General features: G+C 56.0%; 2 protein-coding genes across 5 annotated transcripts in view; one reads left to right on the top strand and one right to left on the bottom strand.

Moving 5' to 3' along the window:
* DIDO1 (death inducer-obliterator 1) overlaps positions 1-8,444 on the bottom strand; it is a 48,747-nt gene extending 40,303 nt beyond the window's left edge. The window contains exon 1 of one of the 2 annotated variants that reach the window (XM_072735398.1): positions 8,265-8,444. The gene's annotated coding sequence lies outside the window, so the exon portion shown is untranslated. Of the gene's footprint in view, positions 1-3,028; positions 3,119-8,264 lie in introns of those variants that run through there. The other variant, XM_072735399.1, reaches the window with a different exon arrangement.
* A 155-nt stretch (positions 8,445-8,599) lies between these two features.
* GID8 (GID complex subunit 8 homolog) lies at positions 8,600-16,689 on the top strand. Of its 3 annotated transcripts, XM_072735400.1 has the most exons (6): positions 8,600-8,739; positions 8,964-9,129; positions 11,308-11,437; positions 12,386-12,582; positions 13,085-13,282; positions 13,949-16,689. In XM_072735400.1, the coding sequence occupies exons 3-6, from the start codon at positions 11,320-11,322 to the stop codon at positions 14,120-14,122; spliced, it is 687 nt and encodes a 228-aa protein (XP_072591501.1). In that variant the 5' UTR covers positions 8,600-8,739; positions 8,964-9,129; positions 11,308-11,319; the 3' UTR covers positions 14,123-16,689. The 3 variants fall into 3 exon arrangements, with proteins under 3 accessions (XP_072591501.1, XP_025870788.1, XP_025870789.1); XM_026015003.2 differs by lacking the exon at positions 8,600-8,739 and having other exon boundaries at positions 8,975-9,183; XM_026015004.2 differs by lacking the exons at positions 8,600-8,739; positions 8,964-9,129 and adding an exon at positions 9,499-9,625.
* The last annotated feature ends 531 nt before the right edge of the window (positions 16,690-17,220 follow it).

Genomic DNA, 17,220 nt, shown 5'->3' with positions numbered 1-17,220 from the left:
CCGTGACGTGAGCTTCTGAATGGGACCATTTCTGGAGTGTCTGCTTTGTTTTTCTCATATTGTTTCAGTTTTCTGTATACATGTTTGTAACCTAACAAAGAATAAAGCTGTCTCCTCACTGGGGAGAAAAACCTCACAAACTTTCTTATAGAAGTGTATTAAATACCACTTAAAACTCTGTATACCAGCATATGAAAAGCAAAACCACAGCATCTGAGTTTGATACCCAGAGAGATACATCTGCTTTACAAATAGCACACCAGATAACCTACCGATTAAGCATATTTTATAGCCATGACTACAAACATTTTTATTAAAAAACACACAATTACCTCTCCAATTTCACATAACAACTTACCCTAAAAATTACTCCTCAAATAATGAGGTCTGAGCAAGTGAAACTCTTTTCCAGTAGTGTGAGCACCTAGACCAAGTGAGCTCAAGTCAGACCATGTTTTGATCCCTCTTCTATCAACTGTAAACCACAGAGCCTTTGTAATGGAATTAGCACTCATCATTCGATACTAACCACAAAGAGAGGAATGTTAAACATCCACTGTTAAGAAACCCCACTGCCCAAGAAAGAAACACAAGGGAGAAACTCCATTTAGGAAAAAAGCCTTCTTACTTAACGCGCTTCCTGAGTCTGCCAGGCACAGTAATCAGGCCTCTAGGAGAGACACTGTCCCACTGTAGGGACCCAAGGACAACAGTCATCTGGCCTAACCTGTAAACACATCCAATCTTTGCTCTCTTAAGCCATTTCCATTTCCATTTACAAGATAAATGGAAATCCCCCAGTATCACTAGACAAGTATGTAAAGGTAAAATCTATCACGTCAACAGAACTTACAACAACCAGAACCCGGAACACTTGCAAACATATACCAAAGCAGAAAATAAACCAGTCTCTGAGCTGCTCTGGAATGGACTCCTTGTGAGTTAAGACACCTGATGGGAGGAGGACTTACAGCGTCAACAGCAGGACCTGAAAATGCCACTCTGCCAACTGAAAATGGGAGCCCAAGTCCCCACTCCAACCGCTCACCCGCAGCAAGGCCCACCTGAAGCACTGAGTGGGGCCACCTCCAAGCCCCAGGACACATTTCCTCAACAAGCCACTGTGATGCTCACACATGCGCACAGCTATGAGCTTCATTGTTTTGACAGAAATCAGTTACTGTGGGTACCAGCGGGCAGGAAGGAGCAGGAGGGAGCAGCCAATTACACTTTTTTTGGTGCCCTTTCTCCCTATCAGTACAGAACTAACTTTGCTTGGAACAACCTGAATTTAATCAAATACTAACAAGGGACAGCTCTTGGTGGAAAATGAGAAGATCTACGTTATTCCCAAACTTGTTGTTAAAAGTGTGCAAGAACGCAGTCATGCTAGAAACCAGGGTGCCTAGAACATGCATTTGGCAGGAAGTTTCACAACAGAGCCTGGGGCAGGCCTTCCCAGGGGACACTTCTGAGATACCTTTGCTGTATTTAAAACAGAAATACTGTGGGGTAGTCCTGGAGACGTACACGCATCCCCACCAATCCCAGGTGAAGGAGCTGGGACGTCCCCACAAGCCCCCATTGCACTTGTCTCTGGGACCAGGAAGGCCTTCCAGATTGCTGTCACAGCCAGGGTGGTTAGCACACAGGAGGCAATAAATATTTGCAGGATAAACGGAGGAATCATTCTGAAGGTCACAGATCTTAACTGCTTACGATGCATGGCTAAAGCACCTTCCTCGGAGGCGTATTTCAGCAGAGCCCGTGTGGCTCTGGAGAAGCTGTGGGACGTGTGTCTGGGGTGGGCCAGGCAGCCCACTTAGAAATAAGCTCTGAGCTCCTGGGCAAGTTCCCTGCCTATGCTTCAGTTTCCTGGAGGTTACAAGCAGCACAAAAAGCCCGAGTACCTCAGGCTCAGATCTCATTCCTCCAGCGCGCGAGATACCGGATACTTGTATCTGCGGCCAAGGGATGAATTAAACAGAATCTTCAACTTTGCTCACATGCTGTTGTGACCCATGGCCCCACCTGTGAGCTCATTTATTGAGGTGCCGGATTCAAAGCAAAAAAAAAAAAACAAAAAAACAAAAACAAAAACAAAAAACACCAGCCCGGCCCTGAGCAGCTCCGGTCCCACAGGCACAGACCTGCAGGTCCCCGGGCCGCCTGAGTGCGTCGCACCCGCGGGTGAACGGGAGCAGTCGGGTCTCCACTGGCACCAGTCGACTGCTCGCAGTGGGCCCCGCACCGAGGCCCTGGCCGCCCCTCCTCGGGGCTGACGTGAGGCGGCTCTGCCCACCGGGCCCTCCAGGACCTGGAGCACAAGGAAGAACTGGGGCGGCCCGCGGACCGCGACGGGCGGAGGCGGGTCCCGGGCAAGGACGCACCGAGGGCACGAGGGGCACCGCGCGTCGCCCTCGGGAGCTCAAGCGGCCCCTCCTGCTGTCGGGGTGACCCGGGGACACAGGTGCGGCCAGCGCACGTCAAAACGACAAACCGAACACTCAAAGTCCGTGTTTCCCAGGGCTTCCCCGAAAGCCCTCCCTGCCTCCTAAGCAGCGGCTGCAGCGCCCCCGCAGGACCCCGCGGGGCTCGCCGGCCTGCACCCGCCGGCTCAGCGCCACCAGACAGTCTCCGGCACCGCCACTCGGCGCCGGGACTCCGGGAGGCCGCGCTCCGGCCGCTCGGGCTCCGCGGGGTCACCGCAGGGCGCGCCGCTCCCGGTGCCATCGCACCGCGGCCAGGCCCCGAGCTCACCCCCTCGGGCGGACCCGGCGCCCCGGCGGCCGCGCACGGCCCTCGGTCGCCCCGAGGTGACCCCCGCGGTGACCCCGCGGCCCCGCTCCGCCCGCGCTCCCGCCAGCCCCGCGGCCGCCGCCATCTTCTCTCCTCGGCGGGAGCGCGGCGAGCACCGGCGCGGACGCCCAGCTCTCGGCCGACCGGGCCCGCGCCCCGCCCCGCCCCGCCGCCCCCGCGTGCGCCCCGCGGAGCCCGCCCCCCCTCCCGGCGGCCGGGCGCCACTCACCGCGGGTCGCAGGCCTCCGGGGTCCCGCAGCCATTTCCTCCGAGCTCCGCGGAATGGGCGGGAGGGCGGGGTCGGCGCGGCCACCGAGACGCGGGGCTAGAGCGGCGGGCCGCGCCCCGAGCAGCGCCCCCGCGCGGAGGGAGGAGGCCCCGCGCCCTGCGCCTGCGCCTGCGCCCTCCGTCCGCGCCTGCGCCCTGGGCCTGCGCCCGCGGGGGCCGAGGAGCCGGCGCCGCCCGGACGCCGTTCGCTCGGGCCCAGCACCCACAGCCCAGGCCGGCTGCGGAGGGCCGCACACCTGCTCCCAGCACGGGGCGCCACGCCGGGGCTTGAGCGCGGGCCCGGGAACCCCGTGGCCCTTGTCAAGCGGCAGAACGCGGCCGGGTGTGCAGCAGAGCCAGGGGCCCGCGGCCAGCGTGCTGCTCGGAGGACACCGCAGGCGCCGCAATCCCGTGGATGCTGGTCCTCCGAGGAGGGCCCCGCGCGGGTCTCCGCCGCTGCGACCCCGCGAAGGGGTGGGCTCGCCGCTCTCCCAGCGCCCAGATGCGGGGACAGGGGAGGGCCGAGGCCGCACAGGGGCAGGTGCGAGAGGAAGGCCGCTGGAGCCAGCAGTGACCCGGGGCCCGTCTGCACACTGGCGCCCGTGTGCTGCGGGAGGGGCAGATCCTAGGAGCCTCCTCCATCAGGCGCCGAACGGGGTAGCCAGCGGCAAGGCAACGTCTCTGCACCCAGCCGTGTCCGGCGGCTGCAGCGATGAAAAGCAGCGGACAGGGACTTGGGACAATCTCTAAATCGACTTACAAATAGCTGTCTACGAGACTGGGCACGGATGGAGAAGTGCCCTGCCCTGCCTCTACCCTCTCCAGAGGTCCTCGGACAGAAGTGCGAGTATTTTATGTTCTCTGCTGTGACAAGGCCCTGGCTCTGCTGCCCTCACAGGAGTGCACGGGGTCGTGTTCATGTACGAGGCTCACTACCCCCACCTTGCCCACGGGTGCCTGTGACTCTGAGGTGTTGCACTGTGAGTTCGGTGAAAAACAAAGTTGACTTAAGGAGAAATCAGTGTTTTAATCAGTGTGGGGCATGAGAACTGGATTTCCTTTCTGACTGCTTTCATCTCCTAAGTCTCTAAAGGAATCCACCCAATAAAAAAAGGCCAGAAAACGCAATGCCTGTTAGAGATTGACAGAAAAACAGTTTCAGAGGAAATCAGTTGTACCTATGTGGGCCCTAGGCTAATCATCACCCTCCATGTAACAGCAGGGAAGGGGACCTCCCTGAGGTGCGAGAGGGTGGGTGGTCATCACCATCAGCAAGTCTCTGGCCTGGGGGGGGGGGGGGGTGCGCTCAGGAGCACAGCTCTGCCTACAAGGGCTACAGACTATCATTGAAGAGATTTATTTCCAAAATGAAAATACTTAAAAAGTGAAAGACTGCATGAACTCAGGTCTAAAGGTAGCTTTCTGGATTTGCACAGAACAGAAATACTGTATACATTAATTCCTCCTCTTGCCGGCTCACAAAACCACACTGGTGAAGGTGAGCAGGAGCATTTGAAAGAAATCCCAACAGGAGTAACAGAGACTTAAGCCATCCGAGATTTCAAAAGGACACCCAGAAAGTTTTATTCCGAATCTTGACCACATCAATACACATAAATTACCCTTCCAATATCACAACTATTACTGAGTTCCAAATCAAATCAACCATTGCTAAAATGTAGAGATTCAATGAGAAATAACATCTTCCCAATCGGTCTACAGAGGTGGAAGGCCAACGACGTTGCCTTTTATGGATGTACAGAGAAATGAAAAATCTTAGGAGTCTGTCAGACATACGAAAGTTCCTCTCCTTCCTGCTGGACCCATTCCAATAGAAAGTAAGCATTTCAAGAACATAAGAGAATTTTAAAGTAAAGAAACACAAAAATTTTACAAGTGTCAAAAAAAAAAAAAGAAAAGAAAATGTGGATATCAATTGGAAAAATCTCTTCATTCACCACTTCTATCATCCAGACACCTGATTGTGATCACATGGCTGGGATTGGGGGGAGGGGCAAGGGAATCCTCAAAGCTTATACAGATATAACTTCCCAGGTAACTATGCAGATATGTGTTTGTGCATATACATGTGTGCTACCTACATACTTTCACTTTAATTAAAAAAAAAAAAAAAAAAAAAAAAGCCAGTACGTGTATATCGACTTCTTCACCAGCCAGGTGTGAAGGGTCTAGTCTAATTCTGTATGAAATAGTATACGAACAGCACCTTGATGGGGCAAATTAAGTCGGTCACTCAGGCATGCTGCCTGTGTCTGCTGGTACGCAGCGGCAGGGCTGTGTGGCCCCCAGCACCCCACCTGTTTCAGGAAGCACCTTGTTGCACACAGTTCAAAGGATCAGGAAATATGTACTCATAGGTAAAATACTCATGCAAAGAAACCCAGAATCAGTGCTTTCTGATTTACTAGTACAGTCCCAAAAGAGAAAATACAATCAGGCGAGGAGGGAGGGGAAGGGGCCGCCGCAAAAACCTCATAAATATGCTTCACTGGGTCTCAGAATTCAGCTAAGGCACCCAGCACCTGAATGGGTGCAGCAGAGCTGAACAATCATAAAATTCTTCCTTACTCTTTCAACACTTTCACCAAGAAACTGAACACACCGTAAAAGGCTAATGCAACGGAAGTTGACCTCTTGGTGCTGACTGCCTCCTGTTTCGATGACTCTGAGCAGCAACTGGTCAGTTTACATTCTATCCTTGAGAATTAGTTTGTTTTCACCAAATCTCTTTCAAAGCAGGGCCTTCAGTGTGTAGGGGCTTGATTTTATGCTTTTGGGTTTTGCAAATAAGATAAAAACATCCGCGGAAATGCTGTCATTCTATAACACACAGCCCACAGCCTGGTTATTGAGCAATCCAGGATTTGAGTAAAGGCAGCACTGTGTATTTTACTCTTCAGATACTCCTCCCTTTTCAAAAACACTTTTAATGCCCTCGTAAGACTAGTAAGTGTTTAACACTCGTCTGTAAAGAACCGCTAACCTATTACAAGGGAAGTCTCCACCTGGGCTTGGAGGACAGTGGAGGTTCTGGCCATCTGGCTGCTCCCCTTCCACAGACCCACCTCTTTCCTATCAACTGGGCCGATGCCCCAGGCTGTGACCAAAGTGGCCCACGTCCTCGGTGCTCCCCCACACCCCCAGACACCTAGCAGCATGAGGGGTCTTATGCTGGCGCAGGCTGGCCTGATCTCCCTTCCACAGGCGCACCTACTGTCCACAGGGGAGCTCATGCCCTCCTGGCTGTGCTCCACTTTACCCCTGCCCAGACCTGTTCCCCTAACATCTCCACGGGTGCAAAATGAGCTCACGACTCCTGAACCTCTCTCCTCCAACCAGACCCTTCCCTGGTGTCCCTAGTCCACACGCACCAGCCACAAGCCCGGAGATTCTCCTTCCCCCTCAGCCACCAAATCTTGTTGCTTCAGGGTTTAACGGGATCAACTTCACCTGCTGCTTGCTCTCCACCTCAGAGGCTTCTGCCAGTGTGAAACTGCTCCCCTCACCCTATTCACCTCTCCACTCACTGGCGTCTAACATTTTCCATTCCCGTGTCACTGTGCTCCTTGCTCTGTCCCCAACGCCTGTCAAGTATGCCTGCAGGACGGCCCTGCTGCACTGGACACCGCTCATCTTCTAGAACTCCCCACCCTGTGGCTTCTGCAGAACCTGCTAAACCCCCTGGTCCCTGTCAAGCCTCTCTGCTGACTTAATGGACAACCTCTTCTCTGCATGATGGCCATCTGGTGCCATCTTTCTGGATTCTAGACTTATCTGCTCCTCCTCTCTACAGTCTTTCTCTAAGTATGTTTGTCAACTGTCACAGGGTGTCACCGTAAAACCTTCACGTCCAGCCCCGGCTGCTCCTTTCAACTTTAGCCTTGTCCCCCAGGCACCTCCAACCCAGCAAGACTGACCCTGGGCTCCCCATCCCCCTCACCCCCTTCTAGCCCACTCGTCCGCCCAGCTGGTGCCACCACCAGGAGCCTCATCAACCAGGCTGCACATCTGAGTGCCACTCACTGCAGGGGCTCAATCGCCAGACTGCAAACATTCCCCCCTCAGTGAAGTGTCCCCGCGTCCACTGTTGCTGAAGCTGCTTTCGAATAAGGTCCTTATCCTTCTTCGCTCATTTCCTCCTTCCCGTTCTCAACAGATACCTACGGAACTCCTACGAGGTACTAACGTCTCGGCTCTGGTGCAGCCCAGGTGCGTGTGGCAAACTGCAACGTTATCAGCCATCAGTGGCAGAAACTGGTGGGCTCAGAGCTACGCGGGGAGAGTCAGAGTGCGAGGTGGGCCTAGGGGGGCGGTGCGCTCAGCGTGGTCTAGGGAGGGCCTCCCCATCTCCAGCAGTTGGCCTGCAAGTGCTCTGCCCGAGACCCCACTCGAGCACCTGGGAGCACCTGCAGGCGAGGTAGGGCGGCTGCAGCAGAGGCAGGGGGCGGGGGCGGGGGCCCTCCCGGCTGCGCCCACTGGGCACGGGCCACCAGGGAGTGCCCGGAGGGTGTGAGGAGCAGGGCACGCGGCGGGGGCCACCGGCCGGGCGCGCGGGAGCCTGGGGGCCGCCCCGGGCGGCAAGGCCCACCCCCTCCGGGCACGGCGCTCAAGCTTTCGCTTGCGTCCCTTTGGAAAGAATTTCAAAACTCCGCGCCCCTGCGCACGCGGCGAGGTTGGCATCCGGAGCGGGCACAGGGCACAGTCAGGGCGTTGCACAGGCTGGCGTCACGGGCCCGCACTGCCCGGGCGTCTCTGAGTCGGGAACCGCGGGCAGCGCCGCCCGGGCCCTCCCCGACCCGACCCCGGCCGCCCGCTCCCCCCCCGCGGCCCGCGGCGCCCGACCCCGGCCCCGCCCCCCGCGCCCCGGCCCCGGCCCCGGCCCGGGCCCCGCCGCCTCGCGCGCGCCCGCACCCCGGCCCGACCCGGCGGACCCCGCGCCCCGCGCTCCCCGAGGGCAGGCCCGTTTCTGTCGACTCACGAGCCGGCGCCCCGCAGCCCGCCTCGGCCCACGCCGCGCAGGGCTCCCCGGGGCGCGCTCGGCCGCCCCCTCCCAGGCCCGCGCTCGGCGGGCGCTCGGCGGGCGCTCGGCGGGCGCTCGGCGGGGGGGCCCTCGGGGCGGCGCGCAGCACCGGCGCCCGCCCTCCCCCTCGCCCGCGGCCCCTGCCCTGCGAGCTCACACAAGCCACGGAGAGGAAGCGGGGACCTTCGCCTCCGGCTCAGCCTAGATGTCGCCACCGCGGCGCGAAGTTCCCCCACAACGACACCTCGACGGCGGCCATCTTGCCCGGGGTCGGCCGACGCCTTTTGACTCTCGCGCCAACCCGTAGAGCGAGGGCGCCGCGAGCGCCGTTCTGCGCAAGGACGGAAGCCCGAGTCCCGCGCTTCCGGGCGGCCGCCGCGCCCCGCCCCCTCGCGGGGGCCCCTGATTGGCTGCCGGCTCGGGGCCTGCGCTCGCGCGGTCTCGCGGGAGGTGCCTGAAGGGGCGGCCGCCGGTGCGTCTGCCCTCCCGCTCCCCGCCCCCGCCCCCGCCCCCGCCGCCGCCGCGGCTCCCGCCTCCGCCGCGCGTCCCCCGCGCCCCGCCGCCCTCCCGGCTCGGCCCGGCCCCGCGAGCGGCCGTGGAGACCGCGCAGCGCGGGAGGCGGGCTCCGCCAGGTAAGATGGCCGCGGCGGCCCCGGGCGGCCGGGCCGAGCTTCCCCGGGGAGCGCGGCGGGCCGGGGTGGGGCGGGGAGGAGCCCGGGAGGAGCCCGGGGGGCGCGCGGGGACGCGGCCCGGGCGGGGGCCTCCTGGGCGCGCACGTCCAACTGCCTCCGGGTCGCGGCCGGGTCGGCGGGGCCCCGCGGCGCCGGGCGCTGTAACCGGGCGTTTATTCCTAAAGGGTCAGCGCTTCCCGCGAAGGCTCCGACGCGCAGAGCGGCCGGCCGGGGGCGAGGAGCCGCGAGGAGCCGCGAGCCGCCGCGAGCCGCCGCGAGCCGCCGCGCCTGTGCCCCGCGGGGAGGACGGCGTTTATGACCACCAGCGGAGCGGGCCCGGAGCCGGAGCCGGTGAGGACGGGCGCCGCCGCCTGCCGCGCGGGGCCGGCTGCCTGTGCGTCCTCGGTTAGTTCCCGTGGACCATCCGGGACCAGGACCGTGGTCTGAGCAACGCGTGTGCTGGCCTGGAGCCCCGGGGCACGGCGTCCCGCGTGTGCCCTCTGCGCCCCGTGCGGCACCGGCCGGCACCCCGGGGCCTCCTCTCCTGGCCTCGCCGCCGCCACCGGCCCGCGCGTCCCTCCCCACGCGCCCCCTGGCCCATCGGGGCGGCATCCTGGCCTTCACGCCCCTGTGCGGCCGCTGTCTCCCTAATTACTGTTTCCAGCGCTGAGCTGAGGACCTGCGATCCTGGGGCCGGCTTGCCTTCCCAGCGAGGAGTCAGAGTCAGCCCAAACTTGCTCTACTCCTCCAACCTGTTCCTCTGTTCAAGCCTTCCTCTCCGGCCGAGTCTCAAGCGCTCCTGCTTGTTCCTCTCTCTACATTCAGTCCGGAGCAGGGCCGTTGACACGTCCGTAGAACCTTCACCCGCCCTGTGTCCAACCTCCCTGCCGCTGCGCCCGTTTGGTGGCTCCTTGCTGGCTTTGCTGCTCAGCGCTTGCCACCCCATTTCCACCATCTAGCTTTTTAATTGAGGGGAGCACTCTCGCGTGTACTTAGCTGGTATTAAGTGGGCCCCGCAACTCACAGGTTACAGGGGAAGAATAGGAAGTGGTGGGAGTGGAGGGCTGCCCAGCTGGTACTCCCGGGGCCTGTGCCTGTCCGCTCTGGAGGATCGTGTCTTTACTTAAAGCAACAAAACGCTTTCTCACTGTTCCTATTTGTTGCTGTCATTTTATTGTCCTTTATAAAACCGTCTGGCATACCTGGGCCCTGCTGCAACTCACTTTATTCGTTCAACTGGTTCGTAAGAGATCCATGTGGCTGTGTTCCTATTTTAATTGGTTTAGCAAATTCTCTCGTGTCGCTGCATGATCGGAGCACTTTCTCAGCAATCCTAAAATTCAAGGAGCTCTGAAAAGTAAAAGTTCTTTTTTCTTTTTTTTTTTAACTAATTGATGGCAAAAATCTGACCAGGTGAAAGCTTTTAATAACTTCTGTTGCACTCAGTGTGGGTACTCAGACGTGTCCCCAGAGAGGTAATATTTAATTGTGGGGTGCTGCCCCAGACTGCAGTGAGAATGTCATGTGATGTAGATAAGTTGTGCCATTTAGGCTTCATACAATCTGCAAAATTTTTAATTCTGAAACATACTTCCCCAAGGGTTTGGGGCTTGAGATTGTGGTTCTGTGGGCCACAGTTTGTCCGTGCTGCTGTTGAATGAACATCTGGGTGGGTGGCTTCCGTGTTTTTGCTGTTTTGAGCAGTGCTTCTGGGTGGGTGTGTGCGTGTCAGGTGCTCAGTGGTGAGGTTGAGGATCTCAGCCTCGTAAAATTGCTGGGCTGTGAGCAGCTTGGGTCAGCTCTGCAGAGAGGGCCAAATATATTTGCAGTTCCAACTGCTCTGACAGCAGCGTCACAGTTCAGGGGAACAACTGTCTGCATTGACACTCGGTGGAGTCAGACTTCTTAGCGTTGGGCAGTCTGCTGAATGTCTAGCAGCAGACTTCTTGAGGGCATACGTGAAAGAGCTGGTGCTTCCTTAGTGCATGTCCCTGGTGGCTGCCGCCTGTGCTCAGGAGAGAGTTGATCTAAACTCCTCCCTTGGCCTGTAAGGCCTTACTCGGCATGACGCTCCACACTCTTGACCTGGCAGTTTGGAGGCACTTGTCTCTTCCTAGCACACATTCTGTCTCCCAACATCTCGGCCTTCTTTCTGGTCCCTAGGCTGCGCTTGGGCTTCAGGCCCTTTGCACCTGCTGTTCTCCAGATTTAAAGTATCTTCTCTCTGTTACTTCATACCGTGTCATTGTATTTTTTTTTCATGTCATTGTATTTATCTCTTAAATGATCATAGTCGTCATAGAATTCTTAAAAAAGTTTTTTTTTTTAGCTTTATAGTTGAGACTCAGTGTTAACTTTATCGCCTACAGCGTAGTGATTTGACAACCGTCCAGGTTATGCCGTGTACACAAGTGCAGCTGCCCCCTGTCGCTGCACAAGCCTATTGCTTTGCCATTGAGTGTATTCCCAATGCTGTACCCTTCATTCCAATGATCTTCACTAATTTTTACATCTTTTTTTTTCCTGTAGAAATAAATCAGAATGAGTTATGCAGAAAAACCCGATGAAATCACGAAAGATGAGTGGATGGAGAAACTCAATAACTTGCATGTCCAGCGGGCAGACATGAACCGCCTCATCATGAACTACTTGGTCACAGGTAATGGCTCACAGCAAGGATGCCACCTGTCGAACAAAACTGCCTTTTTGTACACACAGTTGGAACTTTATCATCTAAGTTCTTGGTAAAGCTAAGTTGTGTTGGGGTATCATAAAAACACAATGCTGATTTAATGAGTTCATAGATTACCATAGTAAAGATACAGTCTTTTGGAAATGGGATGGTGATTCCAGTGTCTGAGCTCCAAGGCCTGTTCCTTGGCCTTTGACATTTTTACAGTTAATGAATATAACTAAGAATGTTCTGAAGCACGTTGAGAGTCCTGAGTAACTGATCTGGCCAGTCTGGTAAATTATACTGGACTGTTTGTAGAAGGCGCACCTAACTCAAAAGAGAAAGGGGGAGGGGCAGAAACACACAGAAAGAAACAAACGGGGTCTGTAACTAACAGTCGTCCTTGGTACTGGGAAGGAAAAGGGTGATTCTGATTCTGTACATGATCAGAAAACGAAGTTGTTTCAAACAGGTATGAGTCTCCTTCCCGTTGTTCACGGTACCCTCTTCCTGTGAAAGCTGATGAAGGGAATGTCTGCTTATAGCGGGGGCGGGGCACATACCCTGCTTGGATGTTGAAGAGAACTGTGGGCCCACAAAGAGGCAGGAGTGGCCAGGTCCATTCAGCCTGGGAGGGCATAGCCAATGCATCCAGACGCCCCGGGATCCCCCTGCAGCTTCTTGGCCTGGAACCGCAGCCCTCTGTAAGGAGCCCGTATGGCACTGGGCTTCTCGGCATTCATTCTCACCCCTGGCGGGTAGGTGAGAGGTTTTTGGGTGGGCCACAGAGATGTTAATACCAAATCCCTAAGAAGGTGAGGGTCATGTCGAAGATTATTTATTTGATGTGAATGGGCTTTCTAGGGGAGAAAAAAACCCTTGCATTAAAGTCTTACTAGCTTCCTGAGCACTGAAGATGGTTGTTGTTTTCAGAGGGCTTTAAGGAAGCAGCAGAGAAATTTCGAATGGAATCTGGGATTGAACCTAGTGTGGACCTAGAAACACTTGACGAGCGGATCAAAATCCGGGAGATGATCCTGAAAGGCCAGATCCAGGAGGCTATTGCGTTGATCAACAGTCTCCATCCAGAGCTCCTGGACACAAACCGGTACCTTTACTTCCACCTGCAAGTGAGTTTCAGTTGAGAGATACCTGGTTTGTGGCCACTCCATAAGGCTATACGTGCTGATTTCAGAAGTAACAAGGCTAATTTGCGTTAATAGAGTATTGTTTCAGTTTATGAGGGGAAGGGGTTTCATTTAGCTGGTGCCTTTCGTATTTCAGAAGCTGTTTTTTACTTTAAAAATGCTAACTTAAAAAATAAATAAATAAATAATAAAAATGATAACTTAGGGGCACCTGGGTGGCTCAGTTAGGCACCTGACTCTCGGTTTTGGCTCAAATCTCAGGGTTGTGAGGTCAGGCTCTGCTCCTCTCCCCACTTGTGTGTGCCCTCCCTCGCTCCCTCCCTCTCCTTTCTCTTTCTTTCAAACAAATCTTATTTTAAAATGCTAATTTGATAATTCAGGGATGCTAGGCAATTATCCTTTGAGTAGAAAGTAGTGCTGCACTGCCGGGCATTGTGTGCCTGGGCGTGGGTGTGTAAGTGTGTCTGCCTTTGCCGGTGACCAGCAACAGCACCTCATAGAGCTGATCCGCCAGCGTGAGACCGAGGCAGCGCTGGAGTTCGCACAGACCCAGCTGGCCGAGCAAGGCGAGGAGAGCAGGGAATGCCTGACGGAGATGGAGCGCACTCTGGCCCTGCTGGCCTTTGACAACCCGGAAGAGTCGCCGTTTGGGGACCTGCTTCATATGATGCAGAGGCAGAAGGTAAGACCTGCGAAGGGGTCCTCCTTCCATCAGTGAGTGTCCAGAGCCGGACTCAGGAACCACAGTGTGTTGAGTTTGTGGTGACAGAGGCCATCTCTGGCCGTGGGACATGCACTCTTCCTGGCGTGTAATCTTTCACTGCGGGAAGCCGGGAACGGAGCGTTGTGATTATATTCTCAGACCTCTTGGTCGGCCTCTCTCCTGTATCTTAATCTTATTCCTGTTCTGTTTGTTTGGAGACTCTTAGAAATAGGTGTCCTCAGCATTTTTACTTCAAATCCCTGTTCCTCTCCTTGCTGGTCTGGTGCACTGCAGCCTCCATGATGGCTCGTCACCTCCCCGGAGGGCTAGCCACACCTGTTCCCTCAACGCTGGTTCCGGTGGGACTTGGGTCACGCACACTGCCCTCCACCCCCCCAAACCTGGCTGATGGCATTTCACGGCTCTCCAGGCCAGATGTGATCGTTGCTGACCAGACTGTGAGCTCCTTGTGGACGAAAAATATGTGTTTAACGTCCCCTGGAGCGCCCCCTGGTTACGGGCTACATGTTCATTTAAATAAATAAGCTTGCCACATAAAAACAGCCGAAGTAGAAGATGCACGTGATAAGAGACTCTCTTCCTCTGCACATGTAGTGGTTTTTATTGGATGTGTTTATTTTCTAGGTGTGGAGTGAAGTTAACCAAGCTGTCCTAGATTATGAAAATCGTGAGTCAACACCCAAGCTGGCAAAATTACTGAAACTACTCCTTTGGGCTCAGAATGAGCTGGACCAGAAGAAAGTAAAATATCCCAAAATGACAGACCTCAGCAAAGGTGTGATCGAAGAGCCCAAGTAGAGTCCGTGCTGGTGGCCCTGCGCTTCCCCGGCACGGACCTCTCGGAGCAGCTGTCTGTGACTCAGAGATTTTTACTGCAGTAGAGAACTCTTTTTTTCCCCTTTTTCTTTCTTTCTTCTTTTTCTTTCTTTCTTTCTTTCTTTCTTTCTTTCTTTCTTTCTTTCTCTTTTTTTTTTTTTTTGACTCGGCATCTTTTTTAAAGGGAAACGTGGCCCTTTTAAGTGCTGGAAACCATGCAGTGAATGGCACTGTCTCTTTGGCAGTGCGGTGCAGACTCTGTGCGTGCTCTGAAGGCAAGGACAGGCCGTGGGGCGCTCCTGCTGTTTGGCTCCTGAAGGATCACACCCCCGTCGAGTGCTCGGTTAGGAGGGGATATTGTTGAACTGAGGCCTCCCACTCAAACCTACAAAAAGCACTGATCATTATTTTGCTTTGTTAGCTTGTAGGCAGAACATATGTTTTCTCAGATCTCCCAAGACTCGTCAGGCCTTTGTGGAGAATTTTTCTCTTATCCCTTGGTTTTTTGTTTTTGTTCTTTCATAGGAAAGACTATATAAATTTGTAAATCCTAATTCAAAGACTTCTTTTGTGTGAGGGCATTGAGTTTGATTTGTTTTCCCTTTTGGTCTGGGTTGTGTGGCTTTTGGGGTGATGTGTGTGTGAGGGGCGGGGCTGTGTGTTTTTTAATTTTTTAAATATATATTTTGGTGCTGGTTGTGGTGAGCGACTTTCCTAGTGGATCAATGAACCTTCTCTTCTAGGCAGTTTTGTTGAAAATAAAGGTTTCTCTTTGATCTCAAGAATGACCAAAATGTCCTCTAAAAAGTTTTAATCATCTCAAACCATTTGCTTTCGGGGCTTCCGTCCTGGTGGTGATGGTGGTGGCATCAGCTAGTTCCTGCAGCCAGAGGGCCGCTTGCCCCGTCTGGTCGGTCTGGTGTGTGTGCTTGGGAGCTGACCCCCGTGGGCGGAGGGGCGCCGGTGCTGACAGGTGTGTGTCGGCTGCAGGCTGCCCTGACCGGGAGTGCAGCAGGTCAGTGTGTGGTCACTGGCTTGTGCTGTGCTGCTCGTGAGTTCACAGGCGTCCTGAATCTGTGCTCTGTGCCCTCCCGCATCCCGCCACCAGGGCAGGGGCTGGGACGCGGGTGCCCTTGTGACTCAGTGTCTCGGCATGGGGGAAACACGTGCGCATGGACTCACTGCAGGGTGCCCCGGGCATGGTCCTGTAGGGCGATCCTTAAGAGCTCCTGACGGACCCCGCAGGCCGAGTCTTGTGGAGGTGGTGCTGACTGTGCCCCGGGGCGCAGGGCCCGTGTGGCCATGGGTGGCTCCGGCCCGTCGTCTGGTGGGAGCTGCCCGCTGCCGCAGTGGCTGGGGCTCAGTCGCCCTGGGCAGATCCTGGTCCCAGGATGGGGTCTGGCAGCAGGGGCTTGGCAGAGGGAGGTGCCCAGAGCCACTGACGCGGGGAGCGTGCTTCCATGACCAGAGAGGTCAGGCAGGCCTGTGGAGACGCCCGTAGGTCAGGTGGTGTGCCGCTGATGGCCGGGGCCATGTCCGCCGTGAGCCCGTGGGCCTGGGCATTGTCGCTAAGTGCTGGGGCATCAGCTGTTGGCCCACTTCGTGTCTGCCTTCCGCTTGCACGTGTGCTCTGGGCGTAGTGGTTTGGAGCGGCGGACAGGCGCCTGCCCTGGGTGGTCACCGAGGCAGAGGCAGGGCGGTGCGGGCTCTGTGGGCCCTCCCGGCCTCTGACTGCCCTCCTGCTGCCCTTTTGCTTTTGTGAGGATGAAGGTGGGGGTTCTCCTCGGCGCCCGGGAGGGAGCATGTGTCCCCTCCAAATGTGACCTTTCTTTGGGGCCGTTTCCTCTGAGGCTTGAGGGTGACAAGTTGGAGCAGAGGGTTTTAACCCTTAGGTAATTAATCGTCGCCTAGAGCAGGAGCTGGAAGAGAAGCACGAGCAGAGAGGTGTCGGTAACGCTACATGTTTGAGAAGCACCAGAGAATTCAGCATGTTTCTAGTGAGTTTTTCTTAGTGTATATAAGGCCCTTTATGTGCATAATTAATATACGATCCCCTGACACGCTCTGCTCTTCACATGAGAGGGTGTGAGATGGGTAGTGACGGGAGGTCCTGTACGCAGGAGTCGCCCCTGAACCACCAGGGCCCAGACGGGGCTCGTCTCGCACCGGTTCACCTGTCGGGCCCCATGAGTGACGTCACGAGCAGGTGCTGACGCCAGTGCGAGCTGGCCGTGGTGCCACGGGGACCCTCAGCTGTGCCCTGTTGTCCTCGCTTCTGTCGGCGGCTCTGCGCTCCTGCTCCTGCGCCGCCCCTGACTGGGGACCTGCTTCGGCAGGAGTGGCTTTGCCGCCTCCCTGCGGTCTCTGTGTCTTCAGCAAGCACACTAAATTAAGCCATTTTGAGATAATGAACATTAAATATAATTTGATTTTTCTTTCTCTCCTTTGGATCTTGCCGTTGTGTTTTCTGCAATGTAATAGTTTACATAGTTTATTCTTTTAATGTTTTCTTGTGGAAAGTGCCTTGAAATAAATAAAATTTGAGAATATTCTGTGCTCCACGTTCCTGATACCACGAAGTTGTGGGAGGGCTCTTTCCGAGGCCTAGGGACTATTGCAAGTCCAGCGAGAGCTGGTATATTTTGCCATTTGCATTAAGGTTCGCAGGTTCTAGAAAAGGTATTTGAGATGTGCGTCTCCCGGGCACGGGACTGAAGGCCGTGTGTGGGGCCTCGGGGATGAGGCGGCGGCTCTTCCCCGCAGTTGGGACCGTCCTGAGGAGGGTGTGTGTCAGGCGGCGGGGGTCTGCTTCCCTCTGTAGGGCTAGTTGTGGGACCAGCCCTTCTGGGTTTCAGAAGGAACCGTGCACAGTGTATGTTGAAGACCGTGGTGTCCTTGGGGCCACGGAGCAGGAGCTGCTTCCGGGAGTTGCCGTGGGGTCCCAGCGCGGACAGGAGGCCTGGCCAGTGCATCGGAGCCGCCAAGCCAGGCGCGGGGCCATGAGCTGCAGGCCGCCCCGCCCCGGAGCTGAACAGGTGCGGCTCTCCGCCACGTACTCGGATACCTTGTGCTCCGTTGCT

Source organism: Vulpes vulpes, chromosome 14, assembly GCF_048418805.1.
Source record: "Vulpes vulpes isolate BD-2025 chromosome 14, VulVul3, whole genome shotgun sequence".
In the NCBI taxonomy this organism is placed as follows: domain Eukaryota; kingdom Metazoa; phylum Chordata; class Mammalia; order Carnivora; family Canidae; genus Vulpes; species Vulpes vulpes.
The sequence above is the reverse complement of the archived record's forward strand: the minus strand, read 5'-3'. Positions and strand labels throughout refer to the sequence as shown.